This window comes from Dermacentor silvarum, unplaced genomic scaffold (assembly GCF_013339745.2).
Source record: "Dermacentor silvarum isolate Dsil-2018 unplaced genomic scaffold, BIME_Dsil_1.4 Seq34, whole genome shotgun sequence".
Classification (NCBI taxonomy): Eukaryota; Metazoa; Arthropoda; class Arachnida; order Ixodida; family Ixodidae; genus Dermacentor; species Dermacentor silvarum.
Genome location: NW_023606080.1, coordinates 27,907 through 54,587, shown reverse-complemented (window position 1 = coordinate 54,587; position 26,681 = coordinate 27,907). Strand labels below are relative to the sequence as shown.

The window sequence follows — 26,681 nt, the reverse complement described above, 5'->3', positions numbered from 1 at the left end:
ATGACAGAAAAAGCTCTTTCTGTCAGAAAGCGCTTTTCCTGTCCATCTCTTTATTCCTTCCCAACCTCATGGGCCACTAACGTCGACAGCAATGCACCTACTAGCCCAGCATAGTACTTTTCTAAGCTTTCTAAAAGCGCTCAGCTATTAACACACACTGACAATCGTCATCAATGTTTCCTGCACAAATTTTTTTTTTCTCCTCCCTAAGCTCTGGAAACAGCTCGAAATATATAAGTTCTAGCTAAGTTCTATCTAGTACCCCTGTCACACGTGCAAACTAAAGTGCACTTCAAGCGAGTATACTTCGCCGCTAGTGTCATTCGCAGGCTGCCACACGGGAACGCTTAGTGACAATTACTGCAGAGCGCACTCGTCGGCGAAGTGTGTAGCGTCGTTAGCAATGAGTAAAAAATAAGTAAAGAATATTGAAAGAAGAGTCTGGAGTAGTTTTTGATTAAATTTTTTTAAATTGCTAACGTTGCAAGGTAATAAAATGTGCCACACTGAAAAAAATAAAAATAAATAAACACCAGCAGAAAACTACTCTCGCTCTCAGGCTGTTTACGACCACATCGGGTAATGGCTGTGCAGTTGTTTGGTGGAACGAGTCGTTCGGACGGGTACCGGTCAAGTCGCCGTCGCTTGTTTGTACAAAATGGACACGAGTTCTCAAAAAGCAACTTGGTGCTTTTGTGCACGCATTTTTAAGTTAACAGTTATATGCTTTGCCTTCTGACTGACGATCTCCATTGCCACCAGTTTGAAAGAACACTTTTCTTTCTCGTGTAGCAGCGTGTCGCTAAAATGACACCCAGTGCCCTGAAGTGCACTTGCTCAAAGTGCAATTTAGTTTGCCCGTGTGACAAGGGTATAAGTTCTAGCCCAGCATTTTGCTTTAAGTTCATTGAGAGTTTTCAGCCATTTTGCAGGACAGCGAGGTAGATAGATGCTATGGGGGGCCAGGGACCTTTGCAAATTAAGCAACACGCTCTTTCTCGCTCGGGCGCACGCTGGCGCCTTCTCTCTTCTCTCTCTCTCTCTCTCATCTACCCTGTCCCGTGCTGCCCTCTACCTGCCACATCCGCGACTACCACTTCTGCTGCTGCCGTGGTGGCGGTGTGGGAAAAACCATGCGTGCCTGCATGCATGGGGCGGGCCTGCGCTTCGTGAATGCCCGCATCGTCTCATTGCCTGCTCTGCATGCTTCGGCTCTGGCTTGCCGCCTTTGGCCGCCGCATGCCCTTCTACTTAACCCGCTTGATGTCCCTCGGAAACATTGCTTGTAAGTACCATCTGGCCAGTGGCAATGCTTTTCCGCCATGTGGCAGAGTTTTTGGCAGAAAGTGCTGCCCAATTTACGGGTCTCTTCCTTTGTTTCCCAAATCTATGTTTGGTTGTTGTTTTTTTTGCCATGTCGACGCATTTCTCGGAAAATGAAGGGCTACAGAATGGATGCAGCAAGGCATAATGAAGTGCGAAGTTCGTTCCAAAAGTTCGTGCAGTATGTTTTAGAAACAGTTAACGTCGCACGTTTTCTGATGCATCGATGTGGTGACCTTCGGAATAATCCTCGTTAGACACAATGCACTGGTTCCACCTCTTCTTTCATTGCTGGAAGCACCCTTGGAGGCCTTCTCCTCCTACACGCTTTAGCAGCAGTGTCGATGCTCCCAAAATGCTGCCTCTACAGCGCCAGTTTGCATTTGGTGGGCAAAAAAAAAGTTGCAGGAGGCCAAATCCAGCATGGAGGAAGTGTGCTCGAGCATAGTGATGAAATTGCACGCAAAATCTCAACCGCTCTGAGTGGAGCATTGTCATATTTTTGAAAACGATACAGAACAGTAAAGGACAAAGTAGACGACTCGACGAACACAGCGCTGTGTCCGTCTAGTCCTCTTCGTCATTCTTCGTTGTTTCACGCTGTTTTCACAAGTATGGAATACCAGCATGCCCAACGTATTGTTGTGGTGGATGATCCAGCTGCCCTTTATATATATATATATATATATTGCACTGGAGTTGTACTGAATACTGATTAGTCCTCAACATAGTCAGCAAAATATACAGAACTCACTCAGACTCACTTACAAAATATATTTTTTTCCTTAGTGATCACTCGGATTCAAATTCATCAAAACGTTATTCAGCGGGGCTGATTGGGGCTCAGACTCACCAGACTCTTACTCAGCCGGGCTCACTTGAACGAACTAATTTTCTGTTCAGCCAAGCTCACTTGGGCTTATATTGACCAAAATTTTACTCAGAGGTGTTCACTCGAACTCAGACTCACCAAAATTCTACTCAGCGAAGCTCCCTCGGACTCGCACTCACCGATATCAGACTCAGGCAGGCCAACTTAGTCAGACTAACGGACTTGCACTCATTCGGGCTGTCACAGCCCTGCGTCCGCACAAGGCAACAGTGTTGACGCTCACTTTATGCAGCATGCGTCCGCAGTACAGAGAAAGAAGGTTGAGTGAGGGCTGAAAACAAACGCCGACTGAACCCACTAAACTTGGCACTTGGCATCGATCTCGCTCGCTTCTCACAATGCCACCGTAGGTCCGGTCATGTCTCACCTTCGTCACAAAGGGGAAAGCGAAAGCTGTGCTCCCATTTTACCCAATGCTTCGCACTTCCCTGCGAGGCTTCCCACGTTTTCCTTCCAAACTCCCTCCATCGTGTCCGGAGTCACGAAGAGTGGACACAGTTTTAGGAGGGAAACGAGAAGCACAGGACAAGGAGGGGGATGGAAGCATGGCGCCATATGTCTAGACTTAGTGGCAGCAGTACTTGCATTGCCGGCACTGCGACGACTTCGGACTAACACTACAGGGCGTACATAAAGCTGATATGTGTGTGAGGGATATGTGTGAGGGATATGTGTGTAAGTGCAGTGACCCTGAGGATGCAGCAGAGATCCAAACGTGCTGCCAATAATGCAGTAGCCACGCTGTTCTGTTCCTTTTGGTTTATACGGTCGGTTGAAACATGGCACACATCATGGTTCTAGCGATGCCTTTTTCGAAATTGACAGTAGGTCAGCAAAATAATCAGAACCCACTCAAACTTCAAAAATTAATTTTTTTGCTTCACTCGGACTCAGTCTCACCAAAATTTAACTCAGCCTGTACGAGCGTTGCCTGTAGGCAACACTCGTGCATAAATTAAGCTCAATAGTCTTCCAGTTGGTAAATAAGCCTGTCTTGCCTTATGCAGCCTATGGACTTATTTGCTCGATTTAGGCCATAATGTGCGTTAGTATTGCGCGTATTTCACTCAGCAAGGGCACTACACTCTACTAAGAGTATCTGGTGACTTGCTGTTCCTTTTCATTACTGTCATTGCCATGGTGCAACAGATACGATCAGCTTTCCTTTGTGTCTCATTTGGAAGCCTCTCAGCTGACTTGACATTGAGCTGTTAACGGAATCAGATATATTGTGTGGTGTAAGGAAGCCTTCTGTTGCCAAACAAACTCAGTGAAACCTTTACATTTCACTTTGCTTGGAAATTGCAAATATTCGATATTGGATTCAGTATTCAAAGGCCATTTTTCTTAAATATTCGTATTCGATTAATAAACTTCGCTATTCGATAGACCCCAGTTAAAAACAAATACTCATAAATGAATCTGGTGTATTAATAAGATGTTCATTTCTATTATTTCTTTCTTTCTTTTTACATTAATGCATGCAAAATTGAAAGCTCTCTGTCTCTGGGCTGTAGTAGCTGAAACCATTTACCTGCATGATATAGATTAACTCAGAAAGTGCATGTGAGAACAGTCTCTGAGTAACTGCTGCATTGCTGTGCTGTCTGGCATTGTTGTTGGTGTTACAGTGAATGTCGCTGATTAGCTCTGGCTGTGCACTTTGCCTCTTACTATCAGTACCGGCTGTGGACGTGATAGCAAGAAAGCAAAGTGCCCTTGTAGCTTGTGCTGTCTGATAATATGTAGCTGTTTGAGAGTTCTAGGCTAGTTGGCTTGTGTTTGACATCGCAACAGCACAGACGACAGGACAACAGATCTCTCCTTCTTGTATATATAAGTCTCTTTGATTTGGCTGCACTTTCTGTGCTAGTTTAGTTGAGGGCAAAACTTAAGCCCCCAGTAAGGCTAGTTCAGCATGAGTTCACGGTTGTCCTACACTCGCTGATTTGGAAGTGCAGCCATTGTGCAAGATCTCGGTAGCAGACACAATGGCACAGGCGCTAGCTGATTCATATGGTGAGCAAACGTAAATATCCCCCACTTCGGTTGCAACTGTTACTCTAGTTGGCTCAAGAATGTGAAATACAAGTTCAATGCCTGAATGGTTGTCAGGGAATGTTTGCAAAGAGTAACACACTAAAATGCTTTTGGGGATGTGTTTTTTTTTTTTTTTTTTTTTCTTGGAATGCGCTTTCTTGCAAAAAAATAACATCCGTGGCTACCATTTCGTTCCCATGATGCAGTACTACCACAATAGTGATTATGTATTGCTACCCGCCCTTTTGCTACATATGCATTTGTAGAAGAAAAAAACTATTTTATGTCCACTGCGGGACGAAGAATTCTCCCAGCGACCTCCAATTACCCCTGTCGTGCATCAGCTGTCGCCATCCTATATGCCTGAAAATTTCCTGATCTAATCACACCACCTAATATTCTGCCTTCCTTGATTGCGCTTCCCTTCTTTAACTCTAGTGGATGACCAGTCTAAATGATTAGACTAAATGATTGGATGAAACAGATGAGCAAAGAATGACAAATGTATTACTGTACGATGCAGGCTGTGAAATGCAATCTCGTTGCGAAGTGAAGCGAAAACAGAGAACTGGAGTGTCACAATGAAATTGTTGTGACGTTCCATCCTTGCCAGCACGCATCACCCAGCTGCCCGTACTTTTAATTCGGGCATATTCGAACATACTCTAGCTTTTATGTGACATTTAGCCTAGTACAGCATCCCGCTGAAGTGACGGGCAAGCTAATAATGCTTTCGAGAACTGTGTAATGTGAAAAAAACTCCCATGGCAGGTCTCGCATTCTTTTCTGCATTACATCTGCTTTTGTGTGACATTGAGCTCAGTACAGCACCCCACTGAAGTGACGGGCAGCCTGATAATGCTTTCGAGAACTGTGTAATGTGAAAATAACTCCCATGACAGGTCTGGCATTCCTTTCTGCATTACATCCACTTTTGTTTGACTGAGCCATCGGAACGCACTGAAAGTCATATTCCTGGAATTGATAGAGAATGCAGCTGCAGTTCTATTAGCCTTTGGTAGTCTTGCCTCCGCATGTAATCTCGTTTCGCCTTGCGGCTGGCTGACATCATTGTTCCACTTACTTAGTTCATTTCTTGTCACATTGTCATCTCTCTATGACAACCGGTTTGTCGGCTGAGGTGGCAGGGGTGGTTATATGATTATTGGCAGAAAGGCATACTGCCATGCTCTGTCACATGTTGGGAGGTATGTATTAACTCTAATGTTACGGTGGGAGAAGAAAGTATGGTGATGATGATGATGATTTGAACGGATTTGTAGCTTGCTGTTTTGTTTAACCCCACAAAGCCCAACGTATCATTTTTGATACGCTGAATTTGATGCCTAAAATTCAAATTTATGTGCTAATGACCTAAACTAGAGCCCATACTAGGGTTTTTGATGTGCTGGAGGAAGTTTACAGTCGTGATAGTACAGCAAATAAATTACAAATTAAGTAATTGCCATACTAATTAATGTTTACTCAATAACATTTAATTGTTTTTCCTTGTACCAATAAACATATCTCCATGGCCAGAAATAAATGTGAACACGCTGTTTTAATTGTCTTGATGTGGAATGGCGTTTGGGCTTTGTGGGGTTAAATGAGAGCACTGTTTTTGGCACTGCTCTTTGTTTTCGAGAAAAAAAATAATAGAAAAAGTCATAGAACTTTTTCTTTTTTTTTTCTGATAGCACTGAAAAAGCTTTTCTTGGTAAAGAAGAAATGAAAATTGGTGAAGTTAATGTACGTCCACGACTGGAACAGCACAATAGGACCAAAACAAAGGAAAAAGATGCCAGCGTAGACTGGTAAACATCAACTGAAGTTTACTGCAAGAATCATCAGAACATGTAAAACCAATATAAACAGCAGCCAGATTGGACGTAAATACAGGGACTGGCGAGCAGAAATTAAAGACTGCGAACAGCACTCAACACATACCAAACTAAAATTCACCACCATTGGTGGGAGCATAGCCGAGCCCGCTGCACAAAAAGGACATCTCCTAAAGCTCGTCAGTTGTACTATGCCAACCGCACTAATTGTATTACCACAGGTTGCCTCGTTTCACCACTCAGTTTAATTTTCTGCTGCCTCTCTGACATTTACAGTCAAAGGTCAATCCACAGATATAATGAATTATCAAGTGTACTGAAGTCTTGTATAATTTTTCCTGATGATATTAGTGCGTAATGAATAAATGCTTGTAGCCAACATCGAATATAACAAAGGTATTTTCATGCCGAATGTGACTTTGTTACAATGAGTTTTGACTGCATTTCATGAAGTCAAGTTTCGTCTTTGATTGCAAGCCTTTGAGTCCCCGTGTCAAGTCTTTGATTTCAATGGTGCATTGTGTACACTTCAAATTTAGCAGGTAATATGATCGTGCATATTATTAGACATATACAACAAATGCAGTTATCTATGTATCTTCACTAAGTAACCACTGCCCTTTCCCACAAAAAAAAAAGCATTTATGCTTGAGCGGGCTGGAAAAGCTAACTTTCATGATGAGGATGATGATAGCCATGATGATGATGACGACGAACTAGCTTGCAAAGGTGGGGAGTGACTGTATGTGTGCAGTGAGATTTATTACACTATCGTGCGACATAGTCTGTTATGTTGTATATGAATTGCGGCATTTTTCTATAATCTGTTTCATCATAACTCACGAGGCAGGTTGCTGCTTATCCTGGAGACTCGTCACTGGCAGAAGTATGGTCACCTGCAAGTTTATATCACCAGAATATTTGTTGACAGTTCTTGCTGTCTAATAATGCATATTTACCTGAAGTCTTTCATAGCTTTTTCTTGACAACCCTATCTAAAGCAGTTCTTTCCTTTTGCGTTCACATATTGTGTGATCTGAAAACCCCACAAGCATGTTAGCCCAACAAGTTGACCCACTTCTTTCAATGCTTCTGTGTTTACTTTTTAGTAATGCTTGAAGTGCAACAAGCACCTGGAAACAATTTTTAAGCAGTGGTACAGACTGGGTAAACACAATTTCTCGTATACGTAGTTAATTGAAAAGAGCATTTGAAGCCTCTATTTCCAAAAACCAGATGCGGCAAACAGAGTGAGACCTCACAAGCTATCATGTGGACTGCTAATGCAATTTTTGACTTGCTGCAACAGTAGTTTGAGCTAGTTGTTAATTTACGATGGGGCAGTGTAAAAACGCGACCAAGGCCTCACTGATGCACTGTAGTCTTAGATATGTGTTATGGTCTGTGATGAAATCTTTAGTAAAGCGAGGGACTGGGCTAGTTGGTTTTAATTCATTCTGGACTGCACTGAGTTAAACTATTTACAGAAACTAACACAAGTAAACACACCAGACAGTTTCTCGTCCTGTCTGGTGTGTCTGTGTTAGTTGCTGTGATTAGTTTCACTCAGCGCATTTCAGAATGAAATGTTTGATGTCATTAAATTGCTCTCTTTTTTTCACCCCGTGCCCTTGCTAAAACTGTGTGTCATGGCAACAGGCACGGTGGGCTCCCTGGCACTTTCGCACTGCTCGTCGAAATGCCGGCCATCCCCGTCGTCTCCGGATGGCCGCCTGCCGTCGCCCTTGCTGTCCCCACTGCGGCCGGAAACTGTGGCCGAACACACGCCAGACCAAACGGCCCAGAAGCCAGACAGCGGCACCACCTCACCGGCGTCGGACGTCATCCGGCCGGGCCGCCCGACGGCCATCGAAATCACCAAGGAGAAACTTGGTCTGGGGCTCAGCATTGTCGGTGGCTCGGACACGCCTCTGGTAAGGGGCTTTCCTGATCTCCAGTCCAGTTGTTCACCATTTGTACTGCGATGAGGGGGAGAAAGGAGAGAGACAGAAGAAAGGGAAAAGGGGCAGGAAGGTTAACCAGATGGGAAGATCCGGTTTGCTACCCTATGCTGGGGATAGTAGGGAGGGGGAGGTAACGTGACAGGAAATTAGAGATAGAGAAAGAAAAGGAGCACAGATACACAATCACAGTCGGTCACTGTCACCGCACACTTTCACCACACAGCACAGTAGCACTTGTAGCACTATAAACATCTGTTCAGGCTACAGCCACTTGTACAAGTCTGTTGTCCCTAAAAACTGCAACAGTGCCCTCGTCGCCCTCCGCTGCGATGGCTTGTGATGTCAGCATTCTAAAATAAGTTCCTCATTTAGAGGTCCTTGGTCAAAGCACACTATCACGATTGCAAGCGATTGTCTCTGTAAATTAATGTAGTGTAAGAAGCAAGGAAAGGCAGGGAGTTTAACCAAATGCACGTGACAGCCTGACCTACAGTGAATCAGAAGGGCATGCCGTCATAATTATATTGTTTAAGGCCAAAAAGTTATGCAAGAAGGGCTGTCAAAACCCCTCAGTAACACGACAAATAATGGAAGCTGTTTGCCCACGTGGTTTCAAGGCTACGAATAAGCTTAACAAAGCTGCAAGTTAATCATTGCGACAAGTCCCAGCAATGGGGCATCAAAACATATTGTTACGACAGCTGTGTGTGCATGCACGCATTTGTGTGCCCCGTTCTCAAGGATAATAATATTGAAGTTGACCTCAATCCTATGTCCGGTGCTCGCTTTTTCTCTTCTATAGGGGGCAGTCATCATCCATGAAGTTTATCCTGATGGTGCTGCTGCAATGGACGGTCGTCTTCGACCGGGTGACCAAATTCTGGAGGTGAGTTGCTGCACGGCGCAAGCAAAACTGCAACACTGTAGCGCCAATGAGAAAGCCAATTTATGAGGAGCAGTTCTGAAGAGAAAGTCTTTCAGTGTCGCACAAGGGTTCACTCAGCACTCTCTGTGTAGAGCAAGAATGCTCTTATTGTGTTCATGGCGGGAACCAAAAAAGCAGTGCAAAAAAGGGCGTAGACAGAGAAGAGGACAGGCCAAGTGCTGCACTAACAAATGAAGCCTATTGAAGCAATGCCAAGATAAATATACAGCGAGGCAGTATCACAGAGGTGAGCGCACTGCAAAAACTCTGCTAAACAATACCGTGAAGAAGAAATAACTAAACAAGAATCATGAGAGCCAACGTGATATCACCCAAGTTGCGTGATAAAGTGAATTTCTTTATGCGTGAGCGCAACCAGCGCCTGGCTGATACAAACGTCATCTTGAGTGGCAACATTCTTGATGCTCTTTTTTCCATACAAACCCTGCTTACATACCTAAATGCCCAACATCTTGGTGTCTCTCGTTTTACACATTCTGCCACTGAACATATTCAGACAGCAGCAGGAATAAAAAAAAATGAGCATAGAACTGCACAGGGCAAAGCAGTGACTAACATGTCAGACTACGTACAAAACATTGAGTGTGATTGCTTTTATGTTTGATGACCTTTTTAATAGATGGCTCTTGCGACTAACGTTGAGAATTTATTGAAGTACTGGTGTGAATTGTGAAAGATTTTACATTTAACGTTTTTTTCTATGAAGTAAGAGTTGTCAGTCAGTGCTTGTCCTTTGTAGTTATGTCTCTCTTCTTTCCATTGTTTGTGTTGCCGCAATACGTTCAATGACTGTCAGCTCTCCCAGCTTTCTCTTCTAGTGACTGTATTTTCCGACATTTCCGGTATTCTAAGTACAGATGTATATAAACTTGATTTGCCTGGTGGTTTCGCGTACTATGTATTCTTCATTCCATCGGGTGATTCACCCGAGGCAAGTGACTGAGTAAAAAATCGGCTCATAAAATGCTAATTCAAAACTTAAACCGCTTCAAAGGATTGCGCAGGCATCTAGATCTGAGTGTCATCTAAACCTAAAGTATATCACTCTAAAGGATATCAACCTAAAGGATATCAATGCATGAGTGTTCCGGCACTCTGACCCTGTTGAAGTACGGCTACTGTTGCTGCGAATTGAACTCAAAACGTTGTGGACTAGAATGTTGTAGTGAGAGCGCCGTTGTGGCAGGTTGTAAGCCAGGAAAATGCAAGATCATGGAATGTATTAGCAGAATTCCGTGGCATCGGTGCAGCTCGTTGATGTCCCAGAATGCAGTTGGTTTTACAGTCTGAAGTTGCCTGATTACTGCCAAGCCATTCTGTGCTTCTATTTCTGCATCTTATCTCTTTAAGTACTCTTGGTAGGTCCACATCTGGAGGGCTATTGCAAATAACATTAAAGAAAAAGTAAAAAGAAAAATTATTTAAGCTGTAGGAGTAAATTAGTTTTGTGCAATACCAAAAAAGTCACTCTTACCATGTGAAGAGGCTTGGAAAGCTAGAAAACACGCATAAACAAAAGACTGGTGGTGATGCCGCGTTGAAGTTCCTTCACCAGCTCGCCATGATGTTATGGAATTTGGCAGGGTCTGCTCAGGCCTAGTTCAACTATTCATCGCTAAAGATTGACTGCATTGTATTCTGAAAGAGCCAAACACTGAACTTGGCAAGTTTCAAGAACTTCTACCGAGTTACAACCACTTAAATTCGAAAAGAACACTTTGAAATCTGTGACGTCACACTGACAAAATATAACTTTGACTTTCGTTTTCTGTTCTGGAGCTGCTGGCCGTATATGGGTCCCGAAACCAGGGAACTACCCCGTCCGTCGTCTGAGAAGACGCCGTCATTTGAGCTCAATAAATGTTTTTTCTCTCTCTCTCTAGAGTTCAAACACTTAATTACCACAAAATTAACGAAGATAGGGTTTTGAAAGAATACTTTGTCAGTCTAAACTGATTCAGGTGTTTCTCTTTAGTTTTAAGAGTTTTCAGTCACAGTAGTTGTGATGGCAACGTTGAAGCTACATCAGGAGCAATTCAGTAGGGGATACGTTCATTCCTCCTAACGTTGCCCTCTAGAAGATGGCTGACTGCACACTCACTGCACTGTTTAAGCTGGGGATTGCACATGAGAAGCGGAGTAAGCAAGGGTGGCAGTGGCATCAGCATAGAGTTTCCTACTAAAATTGCTAGAGCGAACTCCGCGGCACTATGATCATTCGGCTGTGGATTTGTCTGATCGTGCACGTGGCTTCAGGTGTTCTTGTGGCTTTGTTTACTACACTTCGTCTGCCTTTATTGGCTTAAATTATAAAGCAATCCTATTTTTTCTAAACGCGGAAGGCACTAAGGCTCTCTGGTCATGCATAGCCGCTGCAAAGTCTGGCATTTGTAATGCAAAATTTTGTTGAACATGGTCATTTTGTCGCAAAGCTGTTAGAAGACATGAGAACAAAGTTTAAGCAAGTCCATGTACTAACGATCATTCCCATGCTGCCTGAATCACCCTGCTTGCAGCTTCTGAAGACACTAGCACCGAAGTTCCACTTGCACCGAAGTTCCACTTGCACCGAAGTTCCACTTGCACCGAAGTTCCACTAGCACCAAAGTTTCACTGGCACCGAAGTTCCACTTGCACCGAAGTTCCACTAGCACCGAAGTTTCACTGGCACCGAAGTTCCACTAGCGCCGAAGGGCATTGGTTGCTCTTCTGGAGCAAGGTTGTCGCCATCTTATGTTGGTCAAGCAGCACGTTTTTGGGGTGTTGGCTTTTCTCCGTTGACCGAGCAAATCAATTTATGCGCTCTGTTTCGCGTAACGCCCTCTACATGCGGCTCACTCATGTGTGCAGGTAAACGGCGAGGATCTGCGAGAGGCATGTCACGAAGCAGCCATTGCTGCTCTACGGCAAACGTCGTCAGTGGTGAGGATGCTGGTGCTTCGCGAGGAAGAGCCACAGCAAGACATTCTCACCGTTGAGCTGCACAAAAAGGCTGGACGTGGCCTCGGCCTGAGCATTGTGGGGCGGCGCAATGCACCGGGCGTCTTTATCTCGGAGGTACGTTCTCTCTTCTGATTTACAGAGCTGATATCCTCTGCAACTTTTATTCAAGATGATAGTGTCAGCTGTAACTGTGTAGATGCGATGCTGTGTTGGGTCTGTGCTGAGGCATTGAGCACCTGGACAGAGTTGGGTATTACTCTAGGTTTGACCTCCTATCTCTTATAATCATATGAATGTTATGGATGCCGACAGGATGGAGAACTAAGAAAATTGTAACTTTTCTTTTTACCACACCAGCAGTTATAACCATGAGTAATAAAGCAACTACGTGCGTGCTTTGCATGCAGTAAGACAGGCCTGTATTTTTGGAAGTGATTGCATCATTTTTGTAGTGCTGCAAGTGCTTCTTGCACAAGAGTGGAAACATGACGTAGGTTGCGCTCAGATTGCAATAATGAGTAGAAAGAAAAACCACATGTGGCAATATGGTGGTCCTTCTCTATTCATGTGTGTTCCGACTACAGTGTTGTTTGTTTGTCCTTGCTTTTTGCCAGTGTGATATAGTCACCAGCCTTGTAGCCAGTTTGATTTGTAAAGGTGCTATTAAACAAGACTTCCAACTGCAGTCAACTTCCTTTAATTCAACCCTTGGAGGACCGCAAGATTTGGTCAAATTATCCAAGCGGTCAAATTCACAAACAGCAGCAAAACGAACAAATTCTTTCTTTTTTTCTTTTTCTTGAAGTAGTCTATGTTTCTTTTTGTTTCTTGCTCTTTAAGTGCGACTCAACCAGCATGGTGTTATGGGTACCGACATATTTTACCGCGTGACGTGACACAGCGTGACGTGACAAAAGCAACAATGGATTGCTTCACGGGCGGAAGAAGCACTGGCCACAAAAAGATTAAAACTAATTTACATAAAACAGCTTCACACCTAGGGATACAGTAGCATCGTCTGCCAAATTCCTTGTTTCGACGCTTATAGTAACTGCTGTGCGCCTGAGAGGGCACCTGTGTGGGTTTGTGGGGATAAAATTAACCGAAGATGCATGCTTTCAAGTTCGAACTGAACGAGTTTTCTTTCCAGAGCAATGTAAGGTTTCTTGTATGGACGTTTCAGTGCATTCAACTTATGCAAAAAGTCTTATTAACCGAGGTAGAGTTAACGGGAGTCTTCTGCATAGCATGCTATGTTGATTCAGTGCCTGCCTTCTGTGTCCCTTTAAGGGCTCTGGTAATGACGGTGATGGCTTGTTAGAATCGGTGAAGCTGCGAGTGATGTGTGCATGGCACCCCGGCAGGTGGTACGTGGTGGAGTAGCACAGCTGGACGGCCGCCTCTGCCAGGGCGACCAAATTCTGGAGGTAAACGGCCACAGCCTGGCGGGCGCCAGCCAGGAGGAAGCGGCCGCCCTGCTCAAGACCACCATGGGGCGCATCTGTTTGCGTGTGGGGCGCCTGCGCCGGGCACCCTCACAGCGCGCCACCCAGGTGCCCGTCTCGCGTTCGGACTCGTGAGTACTCCACCCTTCATTCTTCTTCTCCTCGCTGACAACTCTGATCATGATTGTTCTTCTCCACTAGCTTCTGTGATCACTGTGTCACCTTTATAGCGCCGGCTTCTGTCGCTTGCTGAGTGGTACACTCTGCAGACCTTACAGACTGCTCAAACGATCCACGCACAGCATTGTCTGCAGACTTGACGGCACGTCTCCAGGCCAGGACTCCGTAATGCAAATAAACATCAAGCTTTAGATGTGACGTAGTAGTCAGTATGAACAAGTGTCGCTAGCACCGGCACACCTTCTCGTCAAAAGAGCAGCAGCAGCCACTTGTTATTTCCGGCTCCATTCGCAGCTGTCGAGAGTTCATTAGCCGGACGTAGACAACCGCTGAGCCGAACTGGCCACAGGCATCTCCGTCGCCCGAGGTGACTCGACTGCGTCTTGGGGCAGCAGGCGGCAGGCATAGATGACATGCAGATTACAGCTAGCCAAGGTTACTCCGCTCACACTGAGCACACTCAAACACTCCAGAAACATTTGAAGTAGGACAAGGGCTAGCAACCCCGCATGCACATCGTCCATGTGATGCAATGTTGAGTTCGGCTAGCAGTGTGGTGTCTCCTCAGGTGATTAGTTTACATGGACAAAGCTATAGTCAAACAATTAACTTCAGTTTAGGCAAGTCTGTAGCTAGAATGAGAGGGCAGCAAAGGTGCAGCCCTCTCAATGCCATGGTCCAACAGGTTGTGTCTTGTGTCTCTCCATGTGCGACAGGCAGCTCTGAAAGGCATTATGCCTGGCCCTCACTTTGGTTGTTTCTGCAGCTGATTGATAGAGGGAAGCAGGTCAACTAAACACCTGGTACACTTCCATTCGTGGTGCCTCACGGCTTTTCCTGTTCCACTGTATGCACACATTCGTGCGATGTACGTACCCCACTTGAGACGTACATGGACAAAAATACGACAAAAAGAAAAGACAAAACCAGGGTCTAAACGTACTTGTCTGCACATAACTAGGTCCCTGTCCCTAATATCTTGTACAGTTGGGTAGGGGCGTGCAAAAATTCTAAACTTTAAAATAATGAATCGAATGGCATATTTTTTCTATTTGTTCTCCAAATTGAATAGTCACTGTTCGTAAGTACGAATATTTCTTTGACAGTTTTCGCATATTTTGAAGCATCAGCTGTGAGCAATCTGACGTGAAATTGATAAATTTCATTCCCGTGGGCATAGCATAGGCATAAGACATGAGAGCCTACGTAGTGGAGTAAGCTACGTCACTCAGAGAGCCAGGCTTGACCGGTTGAGCAGCGATCATTTGCACTCTTCGAAGAGCTGTGTGTACAGACAAACTTCTTATTTTTTCCTAATGCTCCATTTATGCTTTTAACAAACACTCCATAACATGCCATGTAATGATAGAAACTTTCTAATGTTATAAATACTGTAGGATGTCTTCTGTGTCTTCTGGTACTGTTCGATTCGTATTTAATTCGAACTCAAAATTTGCTATTGACACACCCCTACACACAAGCAACAATGGTGGCAGCATATTATCCTTTCACAGATTTAAAAAACACTTAATAAGGCGTAGGATTTGTCACTACAGCAAAATCAACTGAAATATCTCAACAAAAAAGAAAGAAAGGTATTTTCATGTATGAACAGCTGTTCAATCATATTCATCTATGTTTATGTCTACTTCTGGGCATGGGAGAGGTGCTCATTTTACAGGAGGCAGCCGCAGGCCGTTGCATGCTTGGTGAGATCGGTTCCTGGTTCTTGCCCAAAGCCCCAAATAGTGACCATCGCCCCCACAATTTTGAATCACAAACAAGGAGCTGTAAAGTAGCCAACAATGCAGTCTGCCATCTGTTTCGTCACTTGCAGTTAGCACTTAATGTTTTGAAAAAGGGAACGCCTCTTTGTGTCACACTTAACCTCAAATAAGCATGTGTTGATAACCGTTTCTTGCACAGAAAAAGGCCCGAAATAGTTCAGGAAAAATTCTTTGGAATCCACGTCATGCTGATGTACAGGTGCTTGGATTTTGATGCAAAATTGAAAGAAAATGAAATTTGGCCGTCATATTTTAAAATTATTATTGCGATAGCAATTATATGGGCACTTCAACCGGATTTCTGCTGTCGCCGTCGCCCTGAGGTTCCGTATAGACTCCAAGGGCGATAAAATCGTCGCCGCTCGCCGTATGCGCGAGTGAAAGCGCACGGGGGACGCCCGCTATCACCGAGAGCGAACGCACGGCGGAAAGCAAACGCAACCGTCGTGCGAAAGGCGGTGGAGGTATGGGAGGGAGGGAGGTGGGGCGACGCTGTGCTACGGCACCAAAGGCGTATCTTGCAACCATGCGCAAGGGGAACTGGCCACTCAATCTCCCACGCAAAAGCAAAAAAGCGGGAAGGCAGCGCGGGAGGGAGGGGGGGGGAGCAGCTTCTACTCTGCCAACAAATACGCTTGCACTGGCTGTGGTGGCGGTCGCCCGCACCGTCTCTTATCTCCACACAGCTCTGACCTTTATATGCGCTGTGCATTCGCCGCTCAGTTTCCGTTGAAGCGATAGACCGCACGATTCTTCGCCCGCTGCGGCAGCTGCGCTTGCTGCCAGCGTTTTGACAGTCGTTGTCTGCAGTCATTCAGTGTGATCTATTCATGTTTGCTTGTGCGCGATGTCAATTCAGTTAGAAAGCGAATGTGTCCAAGTTTATGCAGCCGATAAAACTACTATCCCTACTCCGAATAGCTCTCTGCTAATTTGCTATCGCAATTGATGCTTTGCCTTTCGGGCGAAACTGCGACAATTTTGATTAAACCTTTTCCTTTCAGTTTTGAAAGAATGCTTTACTGGTCTACACTAATTTAGTGTTGCACATAAGTGTCCCTTTAAGTTATTTATATATGGTCCAATGAGGATTTGTCATTGGAGAACACTTCCAATCATGCCATCAAAAAGGACAGCCCATAACTATTCTTTTTAATGAGAAGTTGCCAGCCTGCATATGAGACTGAATAAAACCTCAGAAGGAAAAAAAAAAGAAATATGGAGACAGTGTCAAGTCATCCAGCACTAGCACTCCTCTAGGGCTTCCTAATTGGCTCAGAACTGGCAAAACACCTGGAGCTGAAACATGCCTGTTGAATACCAAATTGTCGCATCAGAAACAGACTAGAATTGTTATCAAATTTCTTTGCTTGTGGATTTGAAGCCCCTATTGACTGAGATGTCTTGTGCTCATTTCTCTATGCTGCATATAGGAATCTCAAGGTAAGTACTAAATGCACTTAGTCGTTCACCTCTTCACATCAAACATTATGTGCTGCAGCTTGTTGCATTGGTCGAAGTTGTTTTAAGAGGAAGGATTACCCCAGGAGCTCCTATCTAAATTCAAGGGAACAGCGAAATTGTTTAGCTCTACATCCACTTACTAAATTTAATGAACTTTGTTAGCATTTCAAATAAAAAGTTACAAGACTGCAAAGTTTATTTTTATTTGGGCCATGCAATTTTTTTTTTCAGTAGTTGTTTTAAGTCACAAAGATAAATGCAACTCTCCTAACTTGGAAATAAAAAAGATATCCTAATTCTGCAAAGTTCACCTGCTGAGACATCTAAAGCAGAAAAAATAGCTGTATTACAACACCACCCTGAAATATACCACTAATTTGCGAGTAGGACTTTTGCAAAACCCTCATGAACATTGTGTCAGATTCACACAAACTTGTGTATCATGTTTGTCCGCATCAAGTACTCTAACAGATTCAGTTTAGGGTATTACAATATCCATTTTTGGTCCATAGTTACGCATTTGTAAACATCATGCTTTAATTGGTTTGGAACGGGCTGATTTTCGGCAACTTCTATAAAAAAATTTGAGACAATAAATAAAATTATCCTTCATACCATCACTAGAATTCAGCTTTCTCTTCAACAAATTTCCTTCAAGTGTGTTCAGTGGTTGTCTACTGAGAGCATTCCTGCTTTTCACATGTAATTTGAATTGAGAAATCACGGTTGGCCCCAAGGTAGAGCCTCCTCTTAACCCTTTAACTCCTAAGTTCATTCATAAAAGAAGTGATCAACACCTACCATTATTCCCGCCTCGACTACCCCGCACCTCCACCACTTGTGACGCAGCAGTTATCACGACATTTATTATGCGTCGGAGATGCGGCGAACCGACCACGCCCAAAGCACAGCTCGCACTCAAGAGAAAGCCCCACAAGCGATAATGAAGAAGGACCCCATGTGAACTCCATGTGATGATCATGTACAGATGACAATGAATAACTTTATAAATGCCCACACTATATTTGTTCATCCGGAATACTAAAACATTTTGAATATTCAAGTAGAAGCAAATACTGAAGAACATAACATTCAATTGAATATTAAAAATATTGAATATTTGCACAAGCCTAGAATTTCGGCCATATCGAGCTATTTTGCTATTTTTGTCCTGTTTTTTTTAACGAGGTTCAACTGTGTTTAATTTATTTGAAATTTTTTAAGCATTGAATTGGACCAACGTTTGACCAAGAACTTTGTTTAACTAATGCAGGTGGTGCATGTGCCACTGCACGCCACATGCCGTGATATGCACCACCTGCATTAGTTGTAGACATCAAACATTATTGATCCTGCAGCTTGTAGCCTTCCTGATTGGTTGTTCTATGAACAGGTAAAACTGTAATGAATCTTCCTAACAGCGAACACTTTTTGCAAAGCAAGTCATTGTAAGCCAGCTCAACTTTATTTACTTTACTTGAAACTGTGCAGGCACACAAAACCTAAAGGCATAACAAGTTAGCCCTTTTGTAGGAACCGTAGGCTCACACGTGCAATGCATGCATTTTAATGTGCATTGCATTGTTGTCACTTTTTTTGCATGCAGCATTGCTAACGGACCCATGACTGTGACCCTGGAGCGAGGCTCGGAAGGCTTGGGCTTCAGCATTGTTGGCGGTGCAGGGTCGCCGCACGGCGATCTCCCTATCTACGTGAAGACAGTGTTTGAAGAAGGTGCCGCGGCTCGCGACGGCCGACTACGCCGCGGACACGCTATTCTGTCGGTCAACGGCAACTCGCTGGAAGGACTGTCGCACCAGCAAGCCGTTGAACTCCTTCGTGATGCCCGTGGAACTGTCGAACTCGTTGTTCTCGACACGTCGGTCCTAGAGACAGCAGCTCCGAGCCCTGCGCAAAGTCCTACGGCAACCACGCCGCCAGCGTCGCTGTTCACCGTGACTGATCAATTGTCGTGATGGTGTTAAAAGACACACTGTGCAGTGTGCCACACAGTGAAGTGCGTGCAACAACTTTGAAGTGTTTTCTTTTGCGCATGTTGTGGCAGCAGTGTTATCCGCTAGCAAGGCCTCGTGAAGCCTTTCCTTGCGCAAAGAAAAAAAACAACTCTGAAGTGAAAAAGAAGCCACTGCCCACCCAACGCGCTTGGGAAATCTTTAGTCTTTGCAAGAACAGGCACGCCTGTGGTGCATACGTTTTCAAGGGTACAGCTCGCTTTCTTCTCCATCTCTGTTTTGATCTTAACACTCCTACAAACACAATCCATGCAGCTGTGTCAAGCGTGCCTTTATCCAGATGAACGGGGGGAAAACAATATGTCTCTTAATTTTGCGTATGTGACTGAAGTGAGTGCGTGAATTTCTTGTTTTCCTTCCGGGCAGGTTCCCGGATCATGCGGAAGCCACGGCTTTGCAGGTGCCATTGAAGTTGTGTCATTGCCCTGTGTGTGTGTGTGTGTGTGTGTGTGTGTTTTTTGTTTTTTTAATCTTTCACCAGTCTCACTGTAGTTACCTCGCACCTTCTTTTAGCGTCTTGTTACTGTCATTTTAGTTGGAACATTATCACCTGTACCGTTGCATCATCTAGAAACTGGTGCCGTGGTGAAGTCAAGAACTGCGGAGTGCTTGTTGCATTGTTCGATAGTGTTCAAAGAAGCATTTTCTCTTGTTGAAGGCCATGGCATCTCTCCCGTTACTTCTTGGATGCTTTTGCATTTCCATCCTCTGCTTCTTCAGTGAGAGAGCGGCTATGTCTGAATGCATGCAAAGCTCATCAACGAGTCTCAAGCAGAAGGCCCACTGCACGTGAAACAAAGCTTAGCGCGCCAAATTTGCGCAAACAACCTCAAAGAAACTGATTGACATGCCAAGAACAAATGTGCATCTGCTTTAGCAGCTTGGCAGAGGTGGAACAAAGAGGTGTATGAGGCCCTCCGACAGGCTACTAGTGTAATCAAGCGAGACTAACATCGGGACGTGCAAGGCACATTTGCACGCATGCATGGCCGTCACTCCTTTCTTCTTCACCAAAACACGGAATAGTGTAGTTCTTTTTTTTTATAATTTTAGGAGATGCTACATGGGACCATAGAAGTCGAGTCGGTCAATCCCTCCACCACCGGTGAATACGTTGGCTGTGTTGTGGCATTTTCCTGGCAGGCGGATATACTTGCCTAGACGGCGCGACTCATCTTTCCGGATCATGTTGTTGTTTGTACCCTTTGAGATGGTTCGTCGCGAGAGAAGTACTGCACGAAAGGGTTATGGGGGCGACTTTTCGAGCACTTTGGTGCCCTGTGCAGAGCGTCACGGTAGTTATCTTCCGGTGCCATGTTTCGGGCCACCCTTCTTGCAGCTTTGCACTCAGTGGGACCAAAACCAAGTTGCACACGTCGAAACACTCCACACATAGACACATGGACACTCGGAGAGTGCACTCTGCACTGGTGACATACTGGAGTCGGGTAAGCAGCAGTCGAAGGGCACCAGATTCTGTGTCCTGAGTTCATCTAGTGAACAAACATCGCAGTTCTTCATTAACGCCTTAAACAAAATCTCCCATCACTTGCCTTTGTTCTGGTAATGCCAGGCGGTGAAAGGAAATTAGTAATTGCCAAAATCCGGTGTAGTTATTCATTTGGCATGGACGCATGCGAAGGGGGTTGTGGCTGGTGCCACGGTCGTTTCCTTCCTTAAAAGCAGTCAAGGACCAAATAAGTACGAATTGCATATCGTATCTGCTGCTCAAGAAGCCCAGAGAAGACTCTTCACGGAAGCTTTTAACATAAAGGCTTTCTTTCTTTTTCCTCAGCAAAGTGAGCTTGGTCTAAAGTTAAAGGTGTCAATAATAAAGTGCTGTTTAGAACCACAGAACCAAATATGCAGTTATGTAACTTGTCATTGAAAAATCTCGTGCATAGAATGCTGTATGGTGTAATCATCAGCTGCTTAATCAAGTTTCTATTGTAATCTGTACCACCGCATTTACGATTTTTATTATAAGAGCATTGTTGGGGCATAGTGTCCATTGAATGTGCTGTTTTTTGTGTAAAAAGATTGTGAATGCCCATGAAGGCCATGGCATGTCCTGATAAAAAAAAAAAAAAAAATCAAGAGGTAACTGCACATCTTGTGTACGTAGTGTTCATTGCTGCAAAGTTTCGATTTCGGAAATTGCAAGCTGTCTGCACTTACGATTATTTGATTACTATGCCGCCTTGCCCTCGAGTTTTGATTTCTCACAAGAACTGTGATTTTGCATAGTGTGTGAAGGTTGCAGAGTTGGTGTCTGTCTTGCGGTGCTTGTGAACCAGAAGAAAGGCCGTGCAACTTGATTCCTAACGAAATATAGCGTAGCAGTAGCAGTTATGACCATCACCACTACATTTTATTACATTTTTATGTTTGACGTCAAGAGCCCGACTTGACCGACAACCCTTGTCTCATAGTTGCTCCCAAGATTTTAAGGTTTTCTTTTTCTATAGTGACTGTGGTTTCACGTGCCATGTGGCTTCACACATGACACAGATGTGTCAGTCTCATTTCCATCTCTTTTTAGTAACTGTCGAGAGGATGCTTTAGGGCAATCTACATTGGCAAAATGTACTAGGGTTTTTCTTTCGTCATATACTACCATTTAGAGCATGAACATTACGAGTTGGTGCCATCTTATTGGAGCGTGTCACATTGTCGTACTCGAGACAGTGTCTGGTTCATGTGTTATTGAAGTGCGTCATGGCAGATGTGGCACGTACATACAACTGGTGAAGTATACGTCTATGGAAAGTTGCTCTGTCACAGTTCACTGCAGAAAACTACACATGTGACACACCGAAATAAGTTTTTAGAGCTCTATGCGAGGCCAGGAAATCGAATGTTTTCCAAGGGTCATCATTAGGGGTGTTCGAATGGTGAAATTTTCATATCAAAGAACAGTACAGTTGACTTCCGTTTATTTTACCTTTGGTGAAACTGATAAAACTGATTGAATTATTCGCCGGGTTGAATTAAAAAAAGGCACAAAATACGTGCAGACGCACCGTGTTCATTTGACAGTGTGTGCCCGATTCTAATGCGCACCCAGTTTTTATGGGCTCATACTAGTAAGCAATGTTTTAATGCGTATGTGCTCGACTTTCTAACAAAAATGCAGCATGCATCCGTTTTGGCAATAAGAAATAAGGTGAAAACTGCATAGTTTACCTTCACAGAATCGAAATTTATTTACTACTCATGTCAATTGTTGTCACTCTCGGACAGCTTTTGATCACTGTCTATGGACCACAACATCATGCCTTCATTGTGGTTCATTGCGTCTTATATTCTGAATTTCTCTTACCGTTCCATTACTATCGCCAATGGGATGATGGCCCACGGCTAGAGTAACCATGTGGCCTGTTCTTGCAACGCACGCTTTTCTGGAGTGCCAAGAAGACATGACGCAACTTTCCTGCCACTAGCTTATGCAAAACAACTCATCTTTCGAATTAGTTTTGCTGATTAAAACTTGGGGTGTGTGCGAATACATTGAAAATTTTGAATACAAATCCAATAGTCCGTGCTATTTGATTCGTATTCGATTGGAGAGTTCCCTGTTCGGAGTTGTCGAATGTTTGTTTTATTCCAACAATAATTAACAGACAGACAGAGTGTTTAAAGTCTACAAGAGACTTTAAACACTTCTCCACTTCTATCAGTCGTAGAGTCTTTCGAATGATACTGCCACAGGAGAACCACAGTTGTTGCGCAGATGTATAAGTTCTTGAGCGAGCACATGGGACAAATCATTTATGCACAATAGTTTTCAGTTGTTAAATGTGCATGTCTCACCTTAAGCAGCCTGCAAATTTTCTCTCCAGATTTAGCCAAATCTACGTATTATTTGGGCAATGTCACCATGCTTGGATTCCTTTAGAACACTGTGCAATACTATATGGTAATGAGCTTCGCTCTTTTAATGAGCACTACAGTTCTATGTGTGTCTGCTGACGTGCTTTCTGTTCGTTTAATTGCTGTCATTGCCATAGTGTGCCAGATATACTCGCATTTCCTTTGTTCTCAATTACAAGCTTCTTAAATTACCTGAAATCCCATTGATAACGGCATTAAATGTATCAAATAACCTAAGTAAGCCTTCTGTTGCCAAGAAGACTACACAGGAGTTTTTATACGTTCCTTTGTTTAAAAGTGATCAAATATTTGATATTCGAAGACCATCTTTTTTTTTTAATATTCCTATTTGATTCAATTAGAAGATTTTACTATTCGCACATCCCCAATTAAAAGCTGAAACCCTACGCAAAACTTGTGATCTGCCATATTCTCTTAAAAATCTCCTAAACGCAGGGCAAAAATCAGCATTTTTGGCGAGGGACTACATGTCTTCGACGCCTTTACTGTCCCTTAGTGCCATCAAGACAGATGCTGCCACCATTAGGGTCTCGAGTTTGGTCACCCTTGGAGCCATCCACATACGTGCTGATGAATCAAGTTCGTATTAAGTGGCAAAGGCAAATTTAAGAATTGAAATAACAAAAGTTTTGGCCCATAGCATGCATGGGCACCGGCCGGGACTGTCATGGGGGGGTTGAATTAACCGAAAACTCAGATGAACCGAATTCGAGTTACCGGAAGTCTACTGTATTTGAAAAAGAGTGTTTCTAACATTGAGTTGAATGCTGGGTACTTTAGGCTTCTAACAGTAGAAAAAGGCACTGAGGGAGAATATTCAAAAGTAAATCTGATTTATTTATATGAGTACATGAAATGCTGGCGGTTTGGGCAACTAGGAAGGTTATGAACTAGCAAGACATGAAAGACCAGCAAAGCTCTTGGTTGGCTTAAAAACGGGCACAGTGGCCGGTGTGCCATAGGCACAAGTCCTTTTCCGTGGCAGGCAGCATGCAATAATCATAGTAACTCTTTACGTACTCGAATACTCGGAGAAACTATATATGAAATTCTCTAATCAAATACATCGTATTGAAAGAAACGTTTGAGTGCTATTCAAAATTCCCAACATTCGCACACCCCTAGTCATTACGTTTTGACACCATATACTCGTTATTGACTTTTTCTCAATACAACACACGGTTCTTAGCACATCTCACGTGCTAGAACACTGCGATTACACGCAACACACAAAGGTACGTAGATGTGTATTTCCGAAACTACAGTGTCACAGCACAATCAAATTCTGCACCATTTGCAGACTGGGCAGCCTACATACGTGCAGCGAAACTGTGTTAAAAGTTGTGCTTGGTAAGAAGCTGGAGGTGGGGTTCTCGGCAAGAAAGTGTGACCACATTTTGTTTTGTTTTCATGGCCGAGAACTGCAGCGAGGGCTTGTTCTTGGCCGGCTGTTTCAAAGACGCGTTGCTTTTGCTGCACTTTCGGAGTTGCCCTGTTTCCGTCGCCACGTTAATCAAGCATCCGTGCTTCAAGCACCGAGAGCGTACATGCCAACGACATTGTAGATAGCATCACATTTTCTGCTCTTTTGTGCTCTCATGCTCAGCTGGCCAGACACATCCTGCTGCAATAGCATCTTGTGTGTGTATCATGTGCGGGAGGTGAGCATATGCTTCTTGTCACGTTATCCTGTTGCCAGATTATCCGGGTTGAGCATGCTGTTATCATGTGTTTGGTCCTGGCTGTTAAGCAGATGTGTATCAGCTTTTCAGTGCTCATTTGGTTATGCGCTAGCATACGAACTGCCCCTGCTTGGTGCAGAGTTGCCAGTACGGGCTGACAATGCACGGCTGGGGAAATGCTTGGATGAGCACAAGTGCAGAATGCGACTGAGAAATTGATCTTGCACTGGCTTGGAAATTCAAAAGAAACACTAGAGAGCAACAATTGGTTTACAGGTAGATGGTCATGTCAACATTTTTTTTGTTTGTTTACATAGGCAGTCGGTTATTAGTGGAATAAATGAAGGTTGAAGTTCAGAAGTTCGAATTCCTCACCCAGACCATATGGTAAATATTTTTAAAATTTTTTTTTTTTTTTTTTTTGGAGGGGGGGGGCATATTTAGAGGCTTATTATTCACGTCAAGGTGCCAGATTGTCAGTCTGCTTACTTTTTAATGACACTTCATCGCTTTTTTTTTTTTTTTTGTAAACACTTCCACAGCACAAAGGAGACAAAATCTTAGTCATCATAGAAGCTCTCCATGCAAAAATTTCAAGGTTGCTTGCCACTGGTTTCACACCTTTGTGTGCAGTTGTGCCACACTGAGTAACATTAGTCTATCTATAGTTGCAAAGTGTAATGTATTAACTGAGATCAACGTAATATCTTTTTTGTGTCCCTTGCAGCGCTCCTCGCTAACAGCAGCAATGCACAGTGACAGGAAAGGTAAAAGGCGCAAGAATTCATCAAAATTTGTTTTCTGCTTGGCACGCAAATAAACAATTTAAAAAACAAAAAAGAAAGGGAAGGAATAAACTGTTTATTTCATCTCGTTATTGCATCCGCTCTGTTAATCGGTACGTTGCTGTTGTTATCAGTGAAACACTTGGCCACTGTTCAGTGCCCTGTTCGCTGCATAATTTCTTTGTGGTGTCCGGTGCTTGTGTTCATTCTAAGTATTACTCCAGCCAAAATTAAGGCACACTTGGGGAGCCCAGAGAACTCTGTTGATTCGATGCTAGAAGCAAGTGTTTAATGGAATTGTTTCACGAAGACTTAAAATAAAATGTCATGGTGTGGCAATGGTCTGTTTTGATGGCTTTCTGCCGGAATATTCCTCCACAGATTTGTATTTCGATGTGACAACTGATGCATCAAGGACAGCGACAGCAGCAAAGCTGTACAAGCGAGTTCTCGCACCATTCGGTAGCACTATGGATCTCTATATGCCGACTCACAGCCTCGCTCAAACGCAGCAGCAACGCAGCCTGTGCGGGAGCTGCGTTGCTGCTGCGTTTGAGCGCGGTTGAGTCTGGCTCGGTGTTCTGTGACTTGCCCACGCAGGCTACCAGCGCTGGTGCTGCAATCACTGCTGCAGCCATACAAACTCATAGCTGATGTCTAACGTGGAGCTGGTAAAACGGAACATGAGAAACTGCCTAAAAGTATTACGCAAATAAGTTGTATATATTCCAGTAAGGTATATGCAAAGTAACTTATTTTATAATCACTGGTAAAATGCTTCAAAGCAAATAAATTTACAGTCACTTAAAGGGACCCTGAAACGATTTTGACGATTTTGTACAAGAGAGAGAGAGAGAAAAAAACGAAGAGGGAAAGGTAGGGAGGTTAACCAAGGACGTGCCCGGTTGGCTACCCTACACATGGGGAGGGGGAAAGGGGAAAAATAGATAAAGAGAGCAAAGAAAAAAAAATGGAGTCAGTCATTCGCAGAGATAGTCAAAGAAGAATCTCCGCTGTCACAAGCGTTCGTACAATCCAGTACTCTTCACGAACTGCAGAAGGGCTTTTGTGGCCTTTTGCATGCAAGAATGCATAGGCCATGGCCCAAGAATCTTTTCATCCGAGAACGTTCTGTTGTCTAACAGGTTGAGTTTAGCTTGGAGAATACGTCGTTGAGTGTCAAAAGATGGACAGTGACACAGAAGGTGCTCGAGAGTCTCGTCGCACCCGCACAAATTGCACGCCGCACTGTTGGCCATCCCTATTAGGAACGAATAGGCATTGGTAAATGCGACACCCAACCACATGCGACACAGTAAAGTTGTTTCACGACGGGAGAGTCCAGGTGGTAGGCGAAGTCGCAAGTTAGGGTCAAGAGAGAGCAAACGTGAGCTGGTGAAACCCGGTGAATTCCATCGCAGAAGTGTCATATGGCGAGCAATCGATTGAAGTTGCCGTGCAG

At 44.0% G+C, this 26,681-nt stretch overlaps 1 protein-coding gene across 1 annotated transcript; it reads left to right on the top strand.

Annotated features, from left to right (window-relative positions):
- Positions 1-300: 300 nt before the first annotated feature.
- Positions 301-25,558, top strand: LOC119434951 (inaD-like protein). Its single transcript, XM_037701952.2, has 6 exons — positions 301-1,285; positions 7,756-8,030; positions 8,863-8,946; positions 11,857-12,063; positions 13,314-13,525; positions 18,432-25,558. Exons 1-6 carry the CDS (start codon positions 1,174-1,176, stop codon positions 18,799-18,801), a joined length of 1,260 nt encoding a protein of 419 aa, XP_037557880.1. The 5' UTR covers positions 301-1,173; the 3' UTR covers positions 18,802-25,558.
- Positions 25,559-26,681: the final 1,123 nt, after the last annotated feature.

Coding starts and splice junctions, on each gene's coding strand:
- LOC119434951 (XM_037701952.2), top strand. CDS start 1,174: ATGCCCGCATCGTCTCATTGCCTGCTCTGCATGCTTCGGCTCTGGCTT. Junction 1,286..7,755: donor GTCCCTCGGAAACATTGCTT/GTAAGTACCATC, acceptor TCATGGCAACAG/GCACGGTGGGCTCCCTGGCA. Junction 12,064..13,313: donor CGGGCGTCTTTATCTCGGAG/GTACGTTCTCTC, acceptor GCACCCCGGCAG/GTGGTACGTGGTGGAGTAGC.